The sequence below is a fragment of the Phoca vitulina genome, unplaced genomic scaffold, assembly GCF_004348235.1.
Source record: "Phoca vitulina isolate PV1807 unplaced genomic scaffold, GSC_HSeal_1.0 scaffold22, whole genome shotgun sequence".
Classification (NCBI taxonomy): domain Eukaryota; kingdom Metazoa; phylum Chordata; class Mammalia; order Carnivora; family Phocidae; genus Phoca; species Phoca vitulina.
In genome coordinates, this window is record NW_022589725.1 from 14035180 (window position 1) to 14058062 (window position 22883).

Here is a 22883-nt window from a genome sequence, read left to right on the forward strand (position 1 = left end):
TGTGGAGGTGAGCCCTTTCTGGCTGCTAGGACCAAAGCTGAAGAATGTAAAATACTTGAGACCGGGCACCTCCTATGGGTCTGAAATAGAAGCAGCCGAGCCAGCTTGGGTCCTCCAGGCACCCTCCGCCCTGCGTCCATAGTAGTAGGTGATTATGGGGGAAATGTTAGTACAGAGCAGGACGGAGAGTTGACAGAACCTGTTTGAAATGCAGTGACTGGAGAGAGATAAAACTGTCTTTGGCATTTCTTTCTTCCTCAAGTTCACAGTGTACATGGGGCTGCCTGTCTCACCTCTCCCTGTGCACAGGATTCTCATAAAAACTACAACAAATGCTTACAGAGCACCTACTATATGGTAGGTACTAGGGACCCAGAGGTGGCTAAGGCAGAGATGGTTCCTACCTTCGACAGCTAACAGTGTAGACCAGCACTGCCCAATAGAAATATAATGTGGGCCACACGTGTAATCTTAAATTTTCTAGTGGCCACATTAAAAACGTAGAAAGAAACACGTTGTTAATAATGTTTTTATTCAATCCAGTATATCCAAAATATTATCATTTCAACATGCAATCAATATTTAACAATTATTGAGACATTTTACATCCTTTTTATTGTATTAAGTCTTTACAATCCAGTGTGTACGTTACACTTTGAGCACATCTCCGTTCAGGCTAGCCACACGTCACATGCTTAACGGCCGTATGTGGTTGGTAGCTACCTATCGGACATCTCAGGTCTAGGAGGGAAGGCAAACAAAATAAGCAAACAGAGTATTACAAATGCTCACAAGTTTCAGTGAGGGAAAGAAAAGGAGGCAGGATGAACTTTCCTTAAATAGGCAACATCTGAGCTGAGACTTGATGTATAAGAAATCCAGCTATTTAAAGAGTAGAGAGATTTCCAGCAGAAGGAACAAGACAAGCAAAAGCCCTGTGGTGGAAAGAGTTTGGCCTTCATGAGGAGCCAGTGGGACTGGAGAGGAGGGGGGCCAAGGAGCTTGAGGCTAAAGAGGGAGTGGGGAGCCAAGCGTATAGGACCGTGTATGGCCATAACTGTGAGTTTAGGTTTTTCTCCTCTGTATGATGGAAATCTGGTGGGCAAATTTAACAAGGGAGGCTGGCCCTGTCATCCGGTTTACATTTTAAGTTGATCACTTTGGCCCCTATCCAGAGTGAATATATTAGAGAGGCAAAGCAGGGAGGCCAGGGAGGTGGTGGTGTCCTGGGACACGGCGGGAGCAGAGAAACTGGAAAGAAGGGGACAGACTTAATATTTTGGCAGCACAGCTGATGGGACTAGGAAATAGATTGAATGTGGGGGAGAGGGAGGAATTCTAGGGCCATTCCCCATTTTCCTGCCTTGAAAACCACTGTTGGTGCTCCAGAAGTGAAAGCAGGATTTCATCTATTCAGCAAATGTTTATTGGGCATCAAGTTATGCATGAAAAATGACGCCAAAGATGTGCTGTGTGACTTGAGTTTCCCAGAATGCCAACCCCACAGATGGCATAAAGAAATGCTGGTGGTGGGGTCTGAAGACTAGTTCCTAGTCCTGGCCCTGGCCTTAGCAGCTCTGTGGCCCTGGGCAGGCGACTAAATGCCCCCGGATCGGTTTCCTCATCCACAAAGGGGCAATAATTAACAGTGCTTTGGACTCGTACTGGGTTGTTGGGGGAATAATCAAACTGCATGTACAAAGGAACTCCATCACATTAAAAGCTCTGTACAAACACCAGCTGTAGTTATTAGGCTTAACACATTTAATGTCTATGAACTGTTCCGCCTTCGAAAGTGTTAGCTGTCACGAAGCTCAATTTGCCTTAAATAAGTCAGGGAGAGATTGTTTTACAAAACCAGGAATATGAAGATGCTAAAATGCAGGTCTCACTTTGTCACTTCCTTGCTTAAAACCCTTCAGCGTGGTTCATTGTGGTAGGCAACATAACAATCTCCCCGAAGATGTCTGTGCTCTAATTCATAGAAAATGTTAATATGTTATATGGGAAGGGGGATTTAAGGCTGTGGATGGAACTAAAGTTGCTAATCAGCTGACCACGAGATGGAAAGATTGTCCTGGATTATTCGGGTGGGCCCAATTCCCCGGGTCCTTATAAGTGAGAGAGGGAGGCAGGAGTATAGAGTTGGGGGCCGGGGATCTGATGGTAGACACAGAGGTCGGGAGTGTTATGATTGCTGGCTTTGAAGATGGAAGGGGGTCATGAGCCAAGGAGTGCAGGTGGAAAAGCAAGGAAACAGATTCTCTCCTAAAGCCTCCTAGGAACCCAGCCCTGCTAACACCTTCATCTTAGCCTAGTGAAACCCACTTCAGACTTCTGGCCTCAAAAACTATAAGCTCATACGTTTGTGTTCTTTTAGGTCACTCAGTTTGTGGTAATTACAGCTGCAATAGGAACCTAATACACTCACCAATGCCCTTAGGAAAAAGTTCAATCTGTTTAGCATCGCACACAAGGCCTCGTGGGATCTGGCTTCTGCCTCTGTGACTTTGAGCAAATTTCTTAACTTTCGTTATTTCGTGAGTCTCAGTTTTATCATCTGTAAAATGGGGAGGAAAATCCGCTATAGGTCTGTAATGAGATTAAATGAGAGGATATACTTCAAGTACCTAGTAGAGAGACCAGCAACATAATCCATCATCATTATTATCATTGTCATTATTATTATTATCATGGAGCAATTGACAGGGAGTTCGGAGGCCCTGGTTCTGCTCTCCTCACTAGGGCTCTGTTTCCACATTTGTAATAAAGGAAACAACAACACAGGGGTTTGGCAGCCTCGTCTCTCCCCTCTTCCCCACTTTTTCCTGGCCACTGATCTGCATTCATTTCCACAAACATGCTTCACTCTCTCTGATTTCCAGTTTTGCACATGCCGTTCCCTCCACCTGGAATACTCTTCCCATCCCCTTTATCAGACTAATTGACCCCAGTTAAAAATGGTTAGACCCCACCGTTATGCATTCCCAAGGCATCCTAAACTTCTTCCTCTAGGGTAGTACTGATATTCTCTCTTTTTTTTTTTTAAGATTTTATTTATTTATTTATATATATAGAGAGAGAGTGCAAGTGAGAAAGAGAGAGCACGAGCAGAGGGGAGGGGATGGGCAGAGGGAGAGGGAGAAGCAGACTCCCCACTGAGCAGGGAGCCTGATGGGGGACTTGATCCCAGGACCCTAATAGGATCATGACCTGAGCAGAAGGCAGACGCTTAACTGACTGAGCCACCCAGGCGCCCTGTAGTACTGATAGTTTTTTCTTATTAGGGCAAAAAAAAAAAAAGAAAGAATAAATAAATCCAGATAAGAATACTTTGGCTTATTGGCTTCAACTGTGTTGTTTCAGTAAAACAAAACATTCCAAATAAACTTAAAGTAGTTGAAGTTTCCTCTCCTCTCTCCTCTTCCTTCACTCTCCGTAGAGGAAACCATTGTGAATTTGGTGTTCATCTTTATAGTCTGTATTTTTTAAAAATATTAATTAATTAATTAATTAATTAATTTGAGAGAGAGAACACGAGTGGGAAGGAGGGGCAGAGGGAGAAGCAGGCCCCCTGCTGAGCGGGGTTGGGGTGGGGTGGGCTCCATCCCAGGACCCTGGGATCATGACCTGAGCCAAAGGCAGACACTTAGCCGACTGAGCCGCCCAGGTGCCCCTCTAGTCTGTATTTTTAAACTTTTAATACCAATATACCCATAAGTATCTAGAATATACTTTCATATGTTTATAATTAATACAAATTTTAACCTTGAAAAATATTTATCATTCTACAACTCTTATTTTTTAAAGATTTTATTTATTTGAGAGAGAGAACAGGAGTAAGAGAGAGAGCAGGAGCAGGGGGGAGAGGAAGAGGGAGAAGCAGACTCCCCACTGAATAGGGAGCCTGATGTGGGGCTCGGTCCCAGGACCCTGAGATCATGACCTGAGCCGAAGGCAGACGCTTAACCAACTGAGCCACCCAGGTGCCCTCCAACTCTCTTTTATTCATTCAACAGTAGGTTTGGGGGATATTTTTATGTTGATATAGATCTGGACCATTAATTTTTGTCAATGAATAGTATTTTTTTAGAATATATTCCATTTTCTTAATCCATCTTGCTATGAGTGGACATTTAGATTGTTTCTAGTATTTCCCATAATTATAAAGAATGTTGCAGTGAACATCCTTGTACATATGACCTATGAACAAGGATGAGAATTTCTTTAGGGAGGAATGTCACCTTGCACATTAGCTCCAAAGTGATAGTCCCTGGGCTGTGCAGCTGTATTCAGAGAGCCTATAGGATATACGTCCAGTAGTGGAATCAGGTTGTAAGTTGTGTGCATTTTCAACTTTATGAGATATTGCAAATTGCCTCCTAAAGTGTGAGTCTACCGACAGCATATAAAGATTCACTTTCCCCACATCCTCAAAAACACTTGACTTTGAACGTGTTTTTATTTTTGTCTAGGTGATATGTATAAAATAATATTTTATAATTGTTATGATTTACATATCTTGATGTGCTTACTGGCTATTTGAGTTTCTTTTGCTGATAGTTCTTTGTTCATATCCCTTGTCCATTTTTCTTTTCTTTGTGAGGTGGGGTAGTCTTTTTCTTAATAGTTGTAGTTCTTTGAGTACTAGTCCTTTGTTATATACATTGCGCATATTGCCTCCTAGTCTGTAGCTTGTCTTTTTTTTTTTTTTAAAGATTTTATTTATTTATTTGACAGAGAGAGACACAGCGAGAGAGGGAACACAAGCAAGGGGGAGTGGGAGAGAGAGAAGTAGGCTTCCCGCGGAGCAGAGAGCCCGATATGGGACTCGATCCCAGGACCCTGGGACCATGACCCGAGCCGAAGGCAGTTGCTTAACAACTGAGCCACCCAGGTGCCCTGTAGCTTGTCTTTTAATGATCTTATATATTTATTTATTTTAGAGAGAGAGAGCATGAGTGGGGGAAAGAGGTAGAGGGACAAGCAGACTCCCTGCCAAGCGGGGAGCCCGACCTGGGGCTCTATCCCAGGATCCCGAAATCACAACCTGAGCTGAAGTCTGAAGCTTAACTGACTGAACCTCCCAGGTGCCTTATTTATTTATTTGAGAGAGATAGAGAGAGCAAGGCACATGTGAGATCGTGAGGGGGGGAGGGGCAGAGGGGGAATGAGAGGGAGAGAATCTCAAGCAGACTCCACCAAGAGCAGAGCTGACTCTGGGCTCGATCCCATGACCCCAAGAGTCAGTCACTTAACTGACTGAGCCACCCAGGCATCCCACCCCCTTTTTAAACATTTTAATTATTTATTTATGTAGCTTGTCTTTTAATTGAACCTACAATGTCTTTCGTTGTATGGCAGTTCAGATTCTGAGAGAGCCACAGATTAATTTTTTCCGCTATGAGTTGTGCTTTATTAAGAAATCCTTGGGGTGCCTGCGTGGCTCAGTCGGTTAAGCGTCTGTCTTCAGCTCAGGTCATGATCCCAGGGTCCTGGGATCAAGCCCCGCATCGGTCTCTCTGCTCAGCGGAGAGCTTGCTTCTCCATCTCCCTCCGCCTGCCGCTCCGCCTGCTTGTGCTCTCTCTGTCAAATAAATAAGTAAAATCTTAAAAAAAGAAAGAAAGAAACCCTTCCCCACCCTCACATCATAAAATATTATATATATACTTAAATATTTTTTCTAACAGCCTGAAATATTTGTTTGTCATATTTATTCTTTAACCTGCTTGAATTAGGCATCTATTTTTCACTCCTATGGAAAGTCAGTTTCTCAATGCCATTTACTGATTTATGATGCCACTCCTATTGTACATAAAGTTAAAACACACACACACCTGTATCTATTTCTAGGATCCCTATATTATTCCATTGATATTTGCCTCTCTTGGGTTGAGAAGGTCTCTCAAAAGTCCTTGTTGGATTTAAAAAAATACACATCTTTTCAATATTGAGTCTTCCTGTCCATGAACATGTATATCCCTCCATTTATTCAGGGCTTCTTTAATATCCTTCAATGTTTTCTAATTTTTCCTATGAGAATATAAACTCCGCAAGGGCAGATACTTGTTGGTTTTGTTCATTGCTATATCCTCATAGAGTCAAGAATGAGGCATGCCATAAACTAGAGGCTTATTAAGAATTTGTTGCTTAATAAAATGTCTTGCATATATTTTATTAAATATATTCCTACATAACTTATATTTTGTTGCTATGAAACAAACAATAAAATTTTTAACAGTTTCTAATCAGCTATGGTTGGCATAGATCCCAGGGCAGTGGAGAAGGGAGGCAGGGAAAGGCAGGGAGCCAATACAGGGTGCAATGACGAATAAATTGCTAACGTAGTGGAGAGGCCGGATCGGATTTGTGTTCTTCACAAATTTGTGCTCTTCAGCTGCAGTGCCAAGAATGAACTGGAATGGCTAGGGCAAGAGTGGGCACTGGCAGACTGGTCAGGAGGCTACTACAGGAGTTGAGGTGAATCCTGGCATCAGGTTGGTGCCTAAGAATTAGAGAGTGCCCGAGAAAAAGCAGAATAACTGGCCGCGTTACCAACTAACCAAATGATAAGGCGACTCAGTGAGGGACCGAGTAAGGAAACTTAGTACCATTACATTTACCAAAAGCTGAGCTTTTCATTCTGAGCGCTCGTAGGTCTAGCGAAACGCAGCTGGAAGAGGCGCTGGGCAGTCAGTGCCCGCCGAGGGCAGCCAGTCTCTGGCCGGTGCGCCCCAGGGTCGCGGAAGCGAGGGGTTGGGAGACAAAGGTCGAGCGAGTAAGGGGGTCTGGGCCGCCGCGGCGCGCAAAAGCTTTCAGCGGCTGGGATTGGACACTAGCCCGCGCGGGGAGGCGGGCCCTTGGCTCATCCAATCAGAGCGGCGGATCCGGGCGCCCTCCGTCGCCTTGGCAACGGGACGCGGAGGCTCGCGCGCGGCGCGGCGGCGGTTTGGGTCCGGCCCTGGGGAATCGTACCATGTCGCGCCCGAAGGTAGGAGTGCCGCGGAGTCCAGATGCTTTCGTCGTCCTTAGAGAAGGGAGGGAGGCCACGGAGGCATTCCGACTTGGGGGCCCCCGCGGAGTGATTCCGGATAGAGTGGGAGGAAAACGATGAATACAGAGAAAAGACTTCAAGCCCCGGTTGGCCGCGCGCCGCGGGAGGTGCTGCGCCCTGAGGTCACCACCCGGCTCGCTGGCGGGAAAGTTACGAAAATCCGGGATTCTAAACTGTACTCAGCGATTTCTGTGACCCTAGGGGAACCTCAGAATTTTCGATTTCCTGACCTGGAAAAGCTCTTAGAGGTTACGCTCATCCCGCCTCCCGTTTGCCTACCCATCCATCCATTCCTAATACATTCATCCTAAAACGCTAATCAGTGCCTTCTTTAAACTGAGCCCAGTGCTGACCAATAAGGACACAGGTGAATCAGACAAATTCCTGTCCTTAAGAGTGCACGGGCCAACTCCCCCACTTTAAAATGGGAAAAATGTGACCCAAAGGAGGGAAATGAATTACTCTAGAATCCAGCACCCTCCCACTAGCCTGCTTCTCATCCCGTGCTCTGCTTCTCATGAATTGGCACCCCCATTTCTTTAGTTCCCTCTCACAACAAAAAAACGAGTGATTCCATTGCGCCCACTCAGATAATCCAGGATAATCTATTTTAAAGTCAGTTGATTATATCTGCAACCTTAATTTTCCCTTGTTATGTAAGGTATTTACAGGTTCTGGGATATTAGGACATGGGCATCTTTTGGGGGAGCATTATTCTGTCTACCACAATATTCTATCATCAAATAATTGGAAAATGAAATTTTAAAAATATTATTTAAAATAGCATCACAAAATGAAATACCTATGAGTAAATTTAATTTAAAACGTCCTAGACTTCTGGAAAATATTGTGGAAAGAAATTAAAGAAGACTTAAATTAATGGAGAGATAGACCATATTCATGGATTGGAAGACTCAATACTTGATGATGTCACTTCTCAAAATCTATAGATTTAGTACAATCCCAATAAAATTCCAACACACATTTTTGGTAGAAACCAGCAAGCTGATTCTAAACTTTATATTGAAGTGCAAATGACCCCAAATTGCAAAGACAATTTTGAAAAAAACAAGGTTAGAGGACTTATAGTACCTGATTTCAAGATTTACTAGAAAGCTATTGTAATTAAAATAGTGTGGTAGCTGGGGCGCCCAGGTGCCTCAGTCGTTGACCATCTGCCTTCGGCTCAGGTCCTGATCCCAGGGTCCTGGGATCAAGCCCCGCATTGGGTTCCCTACTCCGTGGGAAACCTGCTTCTCCCTCTCCCACTCCCCCTGCTTGTGTTCCCTCTCTCACGGTGTCTCTCTCTGTCAAATAAATAAATAAAATCTTTAAAAAAAAAAGTGTTGTAGCAACATAAGGGTAGACAAATAAATAAGAGTCTAGAGATAGACCTACATGTACACGGTCAACTGAATTTTAACAGAAGAATCAATGCAATTCAGTGAGGACAGGAAAAGTTTTCCTATTCTTTTTTATTTTTTAAAGATTTTATTTATTTATTGTCAGAGAGAGAGAGAGAGCACAAGCAAGGGGAGCATCAGGTAGAGGGAGAAACAGGCTCCCTGCTGAGCAAGCAGCCCGATGCGGGACTTGATCCCAAGACCCTGGGATCATGACCTGAGCTGAAGGTAGACACTTAACTGACTAAGCCACCCAGGTGCCCCAGGAAAAGTTTTTCAACCAAAGACTGGATAAACATAAGGGAAATAGAACTGAAAATATGAAAGAGTATAAAAGATATAATCAAAAAAGAGAAGGACACCTTACTAGTGCTGGGGTAGTTGGAGGGACTTGAATGTACTACTGGGATAAGACTTCGCGTGCTGGCCAACGCCCCGGCGGAGAAGCTGAGGTCATCATCGAATTTGAAATATTTAAAGTGGATACAAAACTGTTTCAGCAATGCAGACAATTAAGTGTGTTGTTGTGGGCGATGGTGCCGTTGGTCAAACATGTCTTCTGATACCCTACACAACAAACAAATTTCCATCTGAGTATGTACCGACTGTTTTTGACAACCATGCAGTCACAGTTATGATTGGTGGAGAACCATATACTCTTGGACTTTTTGATACTGCAGGGCAAGAGGATTATGACAGATTACGACCGCTGAGTTATCCACAAACAGATGGATTTCTAGTCTGTTTTTCAGGGGTCTCTCCATCCTCATTTGAAAATGTGAAGGAAAAGTGGGTGCCTGAAATAACTCACCATTGTCCAAAGACTCCTTTCTTGCTTGTTGGGACCCAAATTGATCTCCGAGATGACCCCTCTACGATTGAGAAACTTGCCAAGAACAAACAGAAGCCTATCACTCCAGAGACTGCTGAAAAGCTGGCCCGCGACCTGAAGGCCGTCAAGTATGTGGAGTGTTCTGCACTCACACAGAAAGGCCTAAAGAATGTATTTGACAAAGCAATACTGGCTGCCTTGGAGCCTCCCGAACCGAAGAAGAGCCGCAGGTGTGTGCTGCTGTGAACATCTCTCCAGAGCCCTTTCCGCACAGCTGGTGTCAGCATCGTACTAAAAGCAATGTTAAATCAAACTAAAGATTAAAGATTAAAATTCGTTTTTGAAAAAAAAAAGAGTTCACGGGCTTACTGAGGGTTCTAGAGGGGAGGGCGGTGGGGGGATGGGTTAGCCTGGTGATGGGTGTTAAAGAGGGCACATATTGAATGGAGCACTAGGTATTAGACGAAAACAATGAATCATGGAACACTACATCAAAAACTAACGATGTAATGTCTGGTGATTAACATAATAAAATAAATTTAAAAAAGAGTTCACGTGCTTTTGTAGGGGGCTAATTTCTGTCAGTTTCATAAAGTAGTATCCTCTATCCCTTCTACTGGCTCTTTGAGGGATAGGATGGTGTGGTAGGCAGAATTCTAGAAGGCCCCCAAGATTCCCACCCCTTGTGTACACACCTTGTATAATTCCCTCCCCTTGAGTGTGGGTAGAGCCTGTGAATTTGATGGGATAGTTACTACCATGATTATGCACCATGCATCATATAGGACTCTATTGTGGCTGACCTGGAGTGGGGAGGATTGGAAGTCAGAGGGATGAACTCCTGATGACCTGGAGGAAAGCAAACATCCATGTTGTGAACTGCCTAGGGGGCCATGTTGAAAGGAACTGCACGGGGCCTCTAGTTGCTGAGAGCAGTCACCAGTCAAGAGCTAGCAAGTAAACAGGGACCTCAGTCCTGCAATCCCGAGCAACTGAACCCTGCCAACAATCTGGATGATCTTGGAAAAGGATCCCAAGCCGATGCATGAGAATCATAACCCAGGTCATCACCTTGCTTGTAGCCTTGTGAGACCTGGCCAGAAGATCCAGCTAAGCCATGCCCAGACTCCTGGCCCACAGAAACTGCAAGACATAAATTTGTACTATTTTAAGCCGCCAAGTTTGTGGTAATTTGTTATGCAGTAATAGAAAACTAATGCAGATGACAAGTCTGTCCAAGTTGCAATGGTCATCCTGCACAAGACCAATTTTGATTTCTTTTTTCATACCTGCCATTAGGGATCAGTCTTACCAGGACTAAAGACCAAACTGTTTTAGACGTGGTAGAAGCAAAATAATACCCACCCCCCAACCCCCATTGAGGATTTGAAAGGTCCATTTTGGGTGCAGAAATTAACTTCACTCTGAGTCTTTGATCCATTCCCCTTCTGGACCATGGATCTAATCAAATATTCAAGTTTCAGTTCCTTCTCACAGAGCTGGCTGAGCTCAGCCCTCAAAACTGGGGTTCAGGGTTGGACCTTTGGAGCACTGAAAACTAGGTATTCACTCTACTGGTCATGCCTGTGGAACAATCCTATGAAGTGGGGCGATTTGATACCTTGAATACTTGGTGATTTATTCCAAGGACCAAGCTCCTGGGCACATGTTGACCAATGTGAACTTGGCCAGGCTGGTCCTTCACGCCTAAGGATCTGGGCAGTGTTGTGTCTGATGGTTTGAGCATTTTAATATCTGCAGTAAATTGAGCTGGGAAGGCAGGGTGGATATGCAGAACCAGTTACATCGCTTTTCTTTTCTCCTTGCAGAATCAAAATTACAAGGGCCATGGATTGTCAAAGGGAAAAGAGCGGTGAGTGTCCCCACGCAATCTAATAAACACAAAAGTAATTTCCTTCCTTCCTCCCTCCCTTCCGTCCGTCCTTCCTCCCCTTTATCCAGCTCTGCATCACTGAGCACTTACCATGTGCCCGGCTGTATTAACTCCTTGAGTCCGTATCACAATCCTTCGAAATAGATACTACTATTGGGTCCGTTTTATAGGTGGGGAAACTGAAGCTCAGAGAGGCGAGGGAACTCGCTCACGACTATAGGATCAGTTAGTGACAGAGCTTGCCGGGCTCCAGGGCCCATGTTGTCTCTACCTATGCCCTCCTGTCTCCTTCAACAACCATGTGATGACTTGGTAACCCCAATGTCAACTCTGCCCTGATCTTCTGCTTCCCTCTGCGGCAGTAACCCGGGTGCAGAACTCAGCACCTCGTCGGATCCCCTAAAGGGAATCCACTTGCACGGAGCAGGAGGGAGCAATGTAGACTTGACTGACGTTTTTTTGGGGAGTCAGAGGAGGTTACATCGCACACGCTGTAGCACATAGTCTATTTCATTAGATATTTCTCCACTTTCTAAAGCTGCTTCTGGTTGCACCGCCACCGGGGAGGGCTTGTGTGGCCTCTGACCCTTCCGCCATGCAGCACCCATCAGAGCAATGCAAGCACAGTCCCAGACGCTGACCCTCAACTTAAACACCCACTCCCGCCCCAACCCCAAATAGGGCACTTCAGTTAACAGGATCTGTTTTATTAGGATAGACACCCATTAGAAATGTGTTTAGCTACAAGCAATAGGAAATCCAACCAATAGCAGCTTTAAAAAAATTGTATTAACTTTCCTCATGTAACAAAGAGCCTGGAGGGCTGGTGCAGTGGTTCAGCTCGGTCAGAGTTCTGTCTCCGTGCTGGTCTTGACCTTTTCCCTATGGACACCAAGTAGCTGCTATAGCCCCAGCCTTCATGGCGAGATCAAGATGGGAAGAAGTGGGGGAGGAAGTCTCAAGCCGCATCTCTTTCTCTCTTTATTTTAATCAAAAGAACCCATGCTTTCCAAGAACGCACCCTCTTTAGCAATCGTACGTTTTTATCTTACTGACCGGAATTGTGTGACCTAGACCCCCCAGGCTGCATGAGGCTAGGACTATAAGTTACATAGGTGATGTTATACTATTATTGACGTAGGTGATGTCATACTATTATTGTTCTGCGGGCTGCTTATGTCACACAAAGCTGTATTTTCAGTATTTATCTGTGTTGGTGCGTGTAGATCTGGATACATTTTAACTACTATATGTGTTCCATTGTATACCACTAGTTATTTATCTACTTCCTGTTGAAAGGCCTTTAGGCTGTGTCTTAGTATTGATTCCCTCCAGAAGCAGACCCTGAGCGGTTTATTTGGAAGGTTGGAAGGTGATTCCAGTAAGCACTGGCAGGGAAGTGGGGATGTGAGACAGCTAAGGGAAAGAAACCAATAAAAGGTGCATTACCGACAGGTTATTGCGGTGGGCAGGTGGGCTCAGTCCCACTGGGGATTCCTAGGAGATAGTGCAAAACACACTGCAGACTCATCCCAACTGAGCAATGAGGGGCTGGAAGATTTATGCATCAACTCCAGTTATCATTAGTTGTGTGCTGTTGGGGGAGGGGCACTTTGGATTTGCTTTAAGCACTGGCTGAGCAGACTCTGGGGGCCAGAAAAAGCCCTCAGGCAAAGAGCTGCAGGTGCTGGCAATGGAAGACCCTCCGATTGACTTGCACAGGAATGGAGAATGCCCAAGGGACAAGGGCGGACCACCAACTGTGTGCTGCAGGTTATTTCTATAAAAAATATTAATAGTTACAAAACGAGCATCCCTGTACATATAATGCCCAGTTACATATGTAGGGTATCTATCTAGAGTATAAAGCTAGGATGGAACTGCTGGGTCTAGAGTCTGTGCAAATTCAATTTTACTAAGTACTGCCTTGTGGTTCTCCCGAGTGCCTTCTACCAGCACAGGGAGAGTTTCCAATTTTAGCACATTGTTGCCAAACTTGGACTTTTAGATTTTTGCCAGTCTAATGTGTATGAATAGTACCTGACAGTTTTAATATGCCAAATTGCTCTCTAAAGATTTATCCAATTTACAATTCCATCAGCATTATAGGGTAATTATCATTTCCACATTCTTGCGAACACTTGGTATTTGTCTGATTTTAAACATTTCCCCCAATCTGATGGATTTTGAAATTGTATCTCTTCATTGTTTTGGATTAAATTTTAAATACTCCTGACTTTACTACTTTAGAGCAGTGGTTCTTAAAATTTGAGCTCAGGATCTCTTTACTACTAAAAAATTATTGTGGACTCTTACTAATTTTTGTGTGGCTTGTATTTATCAATACCGTATTAGAAATTTAAAATGATAAGTTAAAAATATTTATTAATTCATTGAAAAAGCAACAAGGTACTCTACCTGGTAGCATAAATAATGTATTTTTATGAACTTATAACTGTGTTCTCCCTCCTGCAATATTACTAAGATGAGTAGTCATTGTTTTTACATTTTTGTGAATTTCCTTAACGTCTGGCACAATATAAAACATTTGGCTTCCTAAATGTTCTGGATTCAATCTGTTCTGATATGTTGTTTTGGTTGAAGAATAGGAAGAAAATCCAGCGTCACAAAGATATGTAGTTGGGAAAGGGAGGGCTTTGTGAACCCCTGAAGACCCCGAGGAATACCAGGACCACCCATCAAGAACCGCTATTCTAGGGCATTACAATATGCACCCTTAACTCATCACTGTCTACCCTGAATCAATATTATTCCACTTCCTGCGCAACCTAAGAGCCCTAGAACAGCATGCTCTGTTTACTCCCCTCTGGTCCTTTGTGCTGTTATTTTTGTCATGTATTTAAACACTAAAGAAAGTTCTTCAGGCTGAAGGAAAATTATACCAGATGGAGATTCAGACCTACAAAAGGAATAATGTGTGGAGAGAGGGAAAGAGAGAGAGACTGATTTTCCAGAGACTGTAAGCCCCTTCCTCCGACTAGTAGTTAGATTGGATTCCTCCTAAATCATTGGATTCCTCCTAAAGCTGAGTAGAACATGGGCTGGACTGAAGCTTTAATTACGCTGAGTTCACTCCAAGCCCAGCCTCCTATACTGCTGTTTTGATCTTCTGCCCTGGGAGGGAGGGGGCTGGACGGGCCGTTCTGTTTTTGTTTGTTTGTTTATGGTTTTTTGGTTCACTTTTGGATTCAACTCTGGCAGGGCTGCCCAAATACACACACCACATCAATGTGCAGGAATATGGGTTTTCTTTCTGCTTTACTGTGTTCTCTACTACTTCTTTCTTAAGCAAATTTGCCACAATGTTGTTTTGGGTTGTTTTGGTTTGGTTTGGTTTGGTTTGGCTTGGTTTGGTTTTGGAAGGGGGTTCTGCCAGATTTTGATTTGGTTGGCCACCCTAGTATCGTCTAAGCTCAGCTGCTTTCCCCTGGTGCCTGCAAAGTCTCCCCTCCACGGCTGGCTCATTCCTCCACTTGCCCGCACTCAGACACCCCCCCAGACCTAGAAACTGCGGCATCTCTCTGCTCCCCCACGAAGGGCTCCTTTCTCTCTGGAATCAGTTGGTCACGTTTCCTTTTGTCCATTGCTCTCCACTAGCCCCATAGTCAAGTGTGATATTTATTTTGTACTTTTTTTCCCCTTGTTGTTTCACATCCTTTTATGTTGTAACCTGTAGCAGAAATCCTCTCCTTGGTATTTTAGTTTACTGTGTTGTTGGGAAAGTTGAGTATCTTTTCACATGCATACTGGTAAGTTTCCTCTGCTGTGACTTGCCTGTTCATATCCCTTAGGCATTTTTTTTTCCTTAGGCATTTTTCTATTGAGTTCTTTGTCTTTTTCTTAATTATTTGTAGGAGCTCTTTTTGTACTTGGTCCTAATGTCTTATGGATTATAAGCATTGCAAATATTTTATCTTAATCTATAGCCAGTCCTTTAACTTTATTTGTGGTATATTTTGTTAGAGAGTTCTGTTGTGTATACAGAAAGGTGCATACATCATAAGTTTACAGCTCATGAATTTTCATCAACTTAATATGCAGGAAACAGAACATCACCAACACTCCAGAATGCCATTCATACTCTTCCAATCGTTCCCCCACAAAAGTAGCCATTATCCAGACTTCTAAAGATATGTTACATTTTTTAAAATTAGATATTGACTTTGAGATAATTGTGGATTCATATGCAGTTCTAAGAAAGAATACAGTGAGATCCCATGTGCCCTGTACTTGGTTCCCCTCAGTGGTAACAGAGAATAAAATTATATAGTACAGTATCACAACCAGGATACTGACATCCATAAGGAAATTCCCACCACTACAAGGATCCCTCATATGACCCCTTTTTTTTTAAAGATATTATTTATTTGTTTGACAGAGAGAGAGACAGCTAGAGAGGGAACACAAGCAGAGAGAGTGGGAGAGGGAGAAGCAGGCTTTCCGCCGAGCAGGGAGCCCAGTGTGGGGCTTGATCCCAGGACGCTGGGATCATGACCTGAGCCAAAGGCAGAGCTTAACGACTGAGCCACCCAGGCGCCCTCATATGACCCTTTTATAGCCATACCCACTCCCTCCTCCTCCCTCTGCCTTCTCCCACACTCCCACCCCCACCCTGTCCTTAACGCCCAACAACTGCTAATCTGTTCTCCATTTCAATAATTTTGTCATTTCAAAAAGCTATGTAAATGGAATTGTACAGTATATAATAACATTTTGGAATTGGCCTTTTTCACTCAGCATAATTCCCTAGAGACGCATCCAGGCTGAATGTATAAATATTCCACTCCTTTTTATTGCTGACTAGTATTCCATCGTATGGATGGACCACTATTTGTTTAACCATTCACCTATTGAAGGACATCTGGGTTTGTTACCAGTCTGGGGCTATTTTTTTAAGATTATTTATTTATTTGTTTATTTGTCAGAGAAAGAGAGAGCACAAGCGGGGAAGCGGGGGAGCGGTGGGCAGAGGGAGAAGCACGCTCCCCACTGAGCAAGGAGCCCGATGTGGGATTTGATCCCAGAACCCTGGGATCATGACCTGAGCCGAAGGCAGGCGCTTAACCGACTGAGCCACCCGGGTGTCCCCCAGTTTGGGGCTATTATTAATAAAGCTGCTACGAACATCCCTATGCAGGTTTTTGTGTGATCCTGAGCAAGCGTTCCGTTGCTTTGTCTTGCAGAGAGCAGAGAGCATCAATCCGATTCAAGACCACTCTCATAAATACTCTCATGGATGTCCTTCGCCACAGGCCCGGATGGGTGGAAGTAAAGGAGTAAGACACCTCCCCACCCCCTGCCAACCTCATCCCTTCTTCCCTTTGCCTCACAGATCCTTGTCTCCCTTTGTTTTCTCCCAGTTGCCTTGGGTGGCTACTGGGACTTGTCCCAATTTGGCTGTGATAGGGACCAACATTTATTTAGCACTCAAAATGTGTCAGGCGCCTTACGGACACCCTCTGTCTTATTTAAGCCTTACAACCATCCAGTAAGATATGATTATGTTCAGAGGTATTAAGCCAATCGTTGAAGGTCATACAGCATGTAAGGGTCAAAGTGGGGTTCACACCCAGTTCAGCTGGACTGTTCCATAGCCAGTGTCCTAGAGCTCTCCAGAGAATCAACGAATGCAGCCATCACCCACTAGCTGGCTTGAATCCTCCAGTGATGGCAGGTCCAGGTCAAGGGCTGCTTTTCCCTGGCCACTTACTGGTTCTGTGACCTTGAAGAACTTACTTGACCCCAAGCCCACATTTCTTCTATGCTGAGCCCTGGGGATACTGAGATGGGACAAGCATCCAATGCCCGGCGCAGAGTAGGTGCTAATATAAGTTAGGGTTAAGGTTTGGAGGCATGTAACAGAGACCCAAAGTAAAAGAGGCTTTGACAGACTAGAAGTTTATTTATCTCTCCCATTGAAGTCCAGATGTAGGAAGTTCAGAGATGGTATAGAAATCTGGATCCATCCACTTCCATCTCTCCATTCTGCTATCACTTGAGTGAGGCCCTTGTCCTCACGGTCTAAGGCGAAGCTCCAGCCCTTACATCCCGAGTCCAAGCCACAGTCGGTAGGAAGGAGGCAAGAAAATGCATGCCCTGCCCTTGAAGAGCTCAGCCTAGAAGTGTCTCACGTTGGCCAGAACTTAGCTTAGCTGCAAGAGAATCTGGAAAATGTAGTCTTAGTTTGGAGAACGCAGATGACATGTTCCCAGGTAAATGTCGGGAATTCTGGTACCGTAGAAAAAGGAGAAAATAACTATGAGGGATGAGGGCAACCAGCTGCCCTGACACGGTGCTCAGGGAATATTGTTGCCTAAAAGTAGCTAAGCCTGTTGGACGCTCTTGAGCACTTTACACGCATGACCTCTGAATCATGGAGCAGACCTTCCGGGAGGTGCTGTTATCATACCCATTTACTGAAAGTGGGAAAGTTGGACACAGAAGAGTAAAAACTGCCGTATTTGAGGCCACTCGGCTTGTCAGGGCTTGGGCTAGGCCGGCACCTGGTCAGTCTGTGTGCGGAGACCCAGGCTCGTCTCCACCCTGTTCTCGCAGCCTCTCCGTGAATGAGGAAACAGGTGAGTGAATGGGGGAATCCGTGGTTCCCACTGCCTGGCACTGGAGTCTAGTCTCGTCCACACGGGGCTTCAGTTACAGCTGTAGTTTTGTACTTAAGAAGGAGTTGGAAGCAGTCATGGCGGCCTTGTTTTATTTCCCGCCACATAGTTTGCAAGCGCTTCCTCTCAGCCCCACAGCTGTGCCATCAGATTGGGGTGATTAGCCTGCTTTCCTGTCCCTCTCCTTAGTGTGGTGGTGAAGAAGCAGGTCAGAATTTGGAGCCGGGCAGGACTGGGTAGGAATCCTGGTGCTGCCAGGGCCTCGGTGAGCAGGGTCATCCTCGTCCGGGGACTCCAGGGATGATTGTTGTCACCTTTTGAGGCTGCTCTGAGGAGCCAGCGGGAGGAGGGCTTTTGGGGAGGGGGGGGTGGGCAACAGAGATGCTTCCAGCGCCCAGGCAGGTAGCATGACCAGGTGAGGCTGGCTGGTTGTCGTGGGCCGTGGGGAGCATTGGGGACTGTGACCTGGAGGGGGCGTCCCTGTCTAACTTGGCGGTGGCTCCTCCCTCCAGCTGACAGGTGCCAGGGGGCGTCAGGGCTCCGTGCGACTGCTCTGCTGGTCATTCAGAGGAGGCCAGCAGCCTGGATTTGTGCAGGAACATCTCTCTGGTTTTCACTCTGGCCTCACAGAGCCCATTATGGGCAGCCACCGCCCGAAGACTCCTCTTGAACACGCTGCCGCCTGCCCCCGCTCGGCTGCACCTCCCTGGGCCCCAGGCCCCCCAGCAGTGCTGAGGGCCTCGGGTCATGACCTTTGTCCCCCCCACCCGCAGTGAAGGGGAGTGGGATTTCTACTGGTGTGACGTCAGCTGGCTCCGGGAGAACTTTGACCACACCTACATGGACGAGCACGTGCGCATCAGTCACTTCCGAAACCACTACGAGGTGAGCTGGGGCAGCCGGGGCACTGAGTCGGCCAATTCGTGTCACTGGATGTGGCAATGAGCAGGTGTGGGAGTGCAAGGACCAGCATGGAAAAGTGGAAGAGAATGTGGGGTACGTGCCAGGTGGGGAACACGTGCACAAGATACACGAGGAGCTAAAGAGTGTGAGAGAGTGAGGATCTGGTACCTGAACGACAGGCTGCCTTGTTGTGGGGACTGAGGTCACAGTCTGGTTGGCATTTCAGCACTGGAGATGGGTGGGGCAAGGGCCGAAGGAGCAGGATGTTTGAGCCATATGGTGACTTCAGGGGAGAGGCAAGTTGAGCAAGTGGGAGTCTAGAGATGGGAGGGAGGTCCGGGAGGAACCAGACCACAAAGATGGGACCGGAGGAGCCAATGATGCTGAGATTTGAAAAGGTTAGTGCAGCTTAGAGGTTAGAAACATGAACTTGGGAGTCAGACAGGCCTGGGTCAAATCCCGGCTGTGCCTCTGTTAGCTGGGTGACTCTGGGCAGCTGACTTAACCTTTCTGAGCCTTGGTTTTCTGGCCTGTGAAGTGGGGATCACTATAGAACAACAGGCTCTCAGAGTTACTCTCACTGCGACTGTTACTTGGCGCGCCCGAGGCTGCGGGGACAAGCTGGGGGGTTGGGGCTGGGAGCTGGAGCAGGGCAGTGGGCACAGGCACTAACGGCCTGCTCGCCCACCTGCTGCCCAGCTGACCCGCAAGAACTATATGGTGAAGAACCTGAAGCGGTTCCGGAAACAGTTGGAGCGCGAGGCCGGAAAGCTGGAGGCAGCCAAGTGCGACTTCTTCCCCAAAACCTTTGAGATGCCATGCGAGTACCACCTGTTCGTGGAGGAGTTCCGCAAAAACCCGGGAATCACCTGGATCATGAAGCCTGTGCGTGCCCAGTGCCGGGAGCAGGGGGAGGGGGCGGTGGGAGGGAGGCCTTCCCGGGCACCAGACAGAGCAGGGATCCCTCATGGCACATCCCAGGACAAAATTCTGCCTGGCAATTCAGCCTCAGATGCACCATCCGCCTCCCCCAAACCCCCGAGGGCTGATTTCGTTTCCTCCTTGCAGTGTGTGGACCCGGCAGCTGTGACAGCTAGCACACAGTAGGTGCTCAATGCGTGTTTCCTAGCTGAACAAGTGATCCTCAGGACACCAGGGCAGGGAATCCCGAGGCTTGCTAGAGCTCAGATCCCCCCTCTCTTCCTGACAGGAGAGGAACCGGTGGCGGCCAAGCCATGCCAAGCACTTGACCTGCGCTGCCCGGTTCTCAGGATGGCCCTTGGGAGGAGCTATGACCTCATTTTAAAGATGAGGAGACTGAGACCCATGTATTCAGACATTCCATAAATACTCACTGAGCACTTGCCACGTGCCAGGCACAGACCTAGGTGCTGGGGACGCAGCCCTCAGCGAGTCGGAAGTGGGTCTCCGCCTTCCTTGGGCGCAGACAATACGGACACCTGCGTGCGTGGAGCTGTGCTAAATGTCAGTAGAGAGGAAAGGGTAGGAGGCTCCCCGCTGCCCGGAAGGCTTTTCTGAAGGCAGACTGGGCTCCGAGGCCAAACCCCTTGCTTCAAATACTGCCTGTACCACTTACTAGCTGTGTGACCTCAGGCAGACTACTTAACTTCTCTGTGCCCCAGTTTTCCCATCTGCATAGTGAGCCGGCAGTACCTGTCGCATAACGCTGTTGTGTGACTGAGTTACGGCGGGCGGAGCGCAGCATGAAGCACTCCGTAAGGGACCGCCACTGCTGTTGTCACTGTTATCAAAAGAATTAGTACTGGCTGTGGCCTGAAGGATGCAGAGGATCAGCCTGGAGAAGGGCAGAGGTGGGGAAGAGCATTCCAGGAAGAGGGAACCGCATGCACGAAGGCCTTGCATCCAGAGGTAGCCCTTCAGGGATCCAGAAACTGAGTGGAGGGCACAGGTGGCAGAGTACCCACCAGCCCCTCGGTCCTTCCTCGTGCCAGGGCTGCTTTCTCACCGCAAAGCCACCAGAGCCTTGAATGGGCATCAGCAAAGCCCCCTACTATTTCCCGGGCTTGGGAATGTGCCAGGCCCCAGGAAGGGAGCTGTGGGGAGCAGAGTACGGGGCAGCCCTTCCTTGTGCAGCTGGGGACTAGGGCCGGTGCTGGCCAATGCAGTCAGTAGCACAGGTGCTCGGAAGGGCAGACGAAAACCACAGATGCTCCCAACTGGGTCCCGGGCAGCATTCACTGCTCCCAACTTGGTCCCGGGCAGCGTTTACCGGGGCCTCCTGCTCCTGTCCCTGGTGAGGCCTGCTGGGAGGCTTGCATCCCCTTCTCTGCAGCCAGAGCGGAAGGGGTTAGGCAGCCGAGAACTGCAACCCACGGGGCGGTTCCAGCTCCCAGCATTATCCTCCCGGACAAATGGTAATTTGTGCTAATTGGAAAGAGCAATCGCATATTAAGTTGATTCCTTTCCCCGCCCACGGCCTTTGTCAGAGGCAGACACAAGGCAGCTGTAATTAAGAGGCGGCATCTTGGCTGCGTGCAGGCGTTCTTGCCCCTGCAGAGCTGCCACGCCCTGTCTGGGGTATGGGGTGCAGAGAGTGGGTGCTCTGGGCTTTAACTCTGTCCCTGCTGCTTATGAGCCGGCTGACCCCAAGCAGGTTTCAGCCCCTCTAAGTCTGCATCCTCATCGTAGGTAAAGTGGAATTAACAAGTGTACCTGCCTGCCAGGGTTGGGAGAGAATCCAGTGAAGGATAACATGTTATATACATGAGTTATACAAGTCATGTAAAGGGCTTGGCACTTAGGTGTCCAGTCAGTGACCATCCTTGCTGTGATTTCCAAGAGTCCAGGCAACACCTTCTCTCCCCCTGCCCCTGGAAAGCACTAGGTCAGTGCTTCCCAAACCCACCATGTGCCCACAATCATTCAGCATCTTGTTCAAGGCAGAGGCTGATTCAGCAGGTCTGCGTAGGGCCCGAGAGTCCGCATTTCTAACCAGCTCCCGGGTGAGGCCTTTGCCGCAGGTCCGTGGACCACACTTTGAGGACTGAGACTGGAGAGGAGTAATTCTCAAGCCTTAGAGTGCATCAGAATTTTCTGGAGAGCTTATTAAAGCCCCCCCCCCGCTCCATCCCTCAGTGTCTGATTCAGTAGGCCTGGGGGGGGGCTAAGAATTGCGTTTCTAGCAACATTCCAGATATAGCAGCCAGGGTTCTCCGGAGCAACAGAACTGTGAGCCACTGGGCTAGAGTACTGGGTGGTGCAAAATCAATCACAAGTCCTGTTGTTTGGATTCCTTTGGGGTAGGGAAAATGTAAAAAACAAACAAAACAAAAAAATAGGACGTTACTCCAAATTTAGAAAATAAAGGGAAAAAATCCCAAATCCCTCCACTCTTCCCACAAGGCCTGTCTCTGTGAGACGGGCTGTCTTCATGCACCCACACACACGAGTTTTCACATAGCTGCTGTGGTGGGGCCCGTGAAGGCAGCCACTGGCCTGCTTTTCCCTCCGGCGCCTCCTCTGCACGGTCCCCTAAGGCCTGCTGAGTCTGCATCTTCCTCTTTAGTGGAAGCAGAGCAGGGGCAATGAGGGGGTGAGTTGGACTCAGAAAGGAATAAGCAGCATCGTCCCCTCCACGCCACCCTCGGGGACCCCTCTTCCCATGGAGCCTGAGCCCCAGCCCATCTCGGAGCTTTGCTGTCACTCTCAGAGTGTAGGAACAAGCCCCTGGGTTTGCCATTTAAAAGCCCAGATGATGTAAAAATTGCATCGGTCCAAACTTCTTTTCCATCTGAACATTCTCCCCTCCCACCAGCTCAGGCCCTTTGGGTGGGCGGGAGGTTGGCAGGACCCAGACCATGGGACCACGCTTGCTTCTCTAGCCTCCCTCACGTGGCTGGGGGGCAGGTGCTGGCTGTCAGGGCCCAGGGCTGTCCATCAGTCCTGGGGCCTGTCCATCAGTGGTCTGCAGATCTGGTTTAACATTTCACTCAAAGCCGTGAGCATCCCGGGCAACCACTAGGCTGCTCCCAGCTCTGGGGGCCTCTGTCCAAATTGCAGGACAGGAAGAATAGAATTTTACCTCCCGTTTCTCAAGTTTACCCCACCAGACCTTCTCAGATCTTTTCACTGCAATCTTCAAAGAGTCAGGGGGTGCTTTGGGCAGCACATAACAGA

The 22883-nt window shown here is 47.2% G+C and overlaps 2 protein-coding genes across 2 annotated transcripts in view; both read left to right on the forward strand.

The window, feature by feature from the left end:
• The first annotated feature begins 6950 nt into the window (after positions 1-6950).
• Positions 6951-22883, forward strand: part of TTLL9 (tubulin tyrosine ligase like 9) — a 38101-nt gene continuing 22168 nt past the window's right edge. Inside the window, exons 1-5 of the mRNA XM_032419595.1 lie at positions 6951-6992; positions 11120-11163; positions 16389-16481; positions 18596-18707; positions 19425-19610. Coding sequence (XP_032275486.1) covers positions 6978-6992; positions 11120-11163; positions 16389-16481; positions 18596-18707; positions 19425-19610 — 450 coding nt within the window. The 5' untranslated portion in view covers positions 6951-6977. The remainder of the gene's footprint in view (positions 6993-11119; positions 11164-16388; positions 16482-18595; positions 18708-19424; positions 19611-22883) is intronic.
• Positions 8891-9633, forward strand: LOC116641701 (cell division control protein 42 homolog). Its single transcript, XM_032419597.1, has one exon. It carries the CDS (start codon positions 8961-8963, stop codon positions 9534-9536), a length of 576 nt encoding a protein of 191 aa, XP_032275488.1. The 5' UTR covers positions 8891-8960; the 3' UTR covers positions 9537-9633.

Bases quoted from the DNA above. Each gene is read 5' to 3' on its own strand.
- LOC116641701 (XM_032419597.1), top strand. From the start codon at position 8,961: ATGCAGACAATTAAGTGTGTTGTTGTGGGCGATGGTGCCGTTGGTCAA.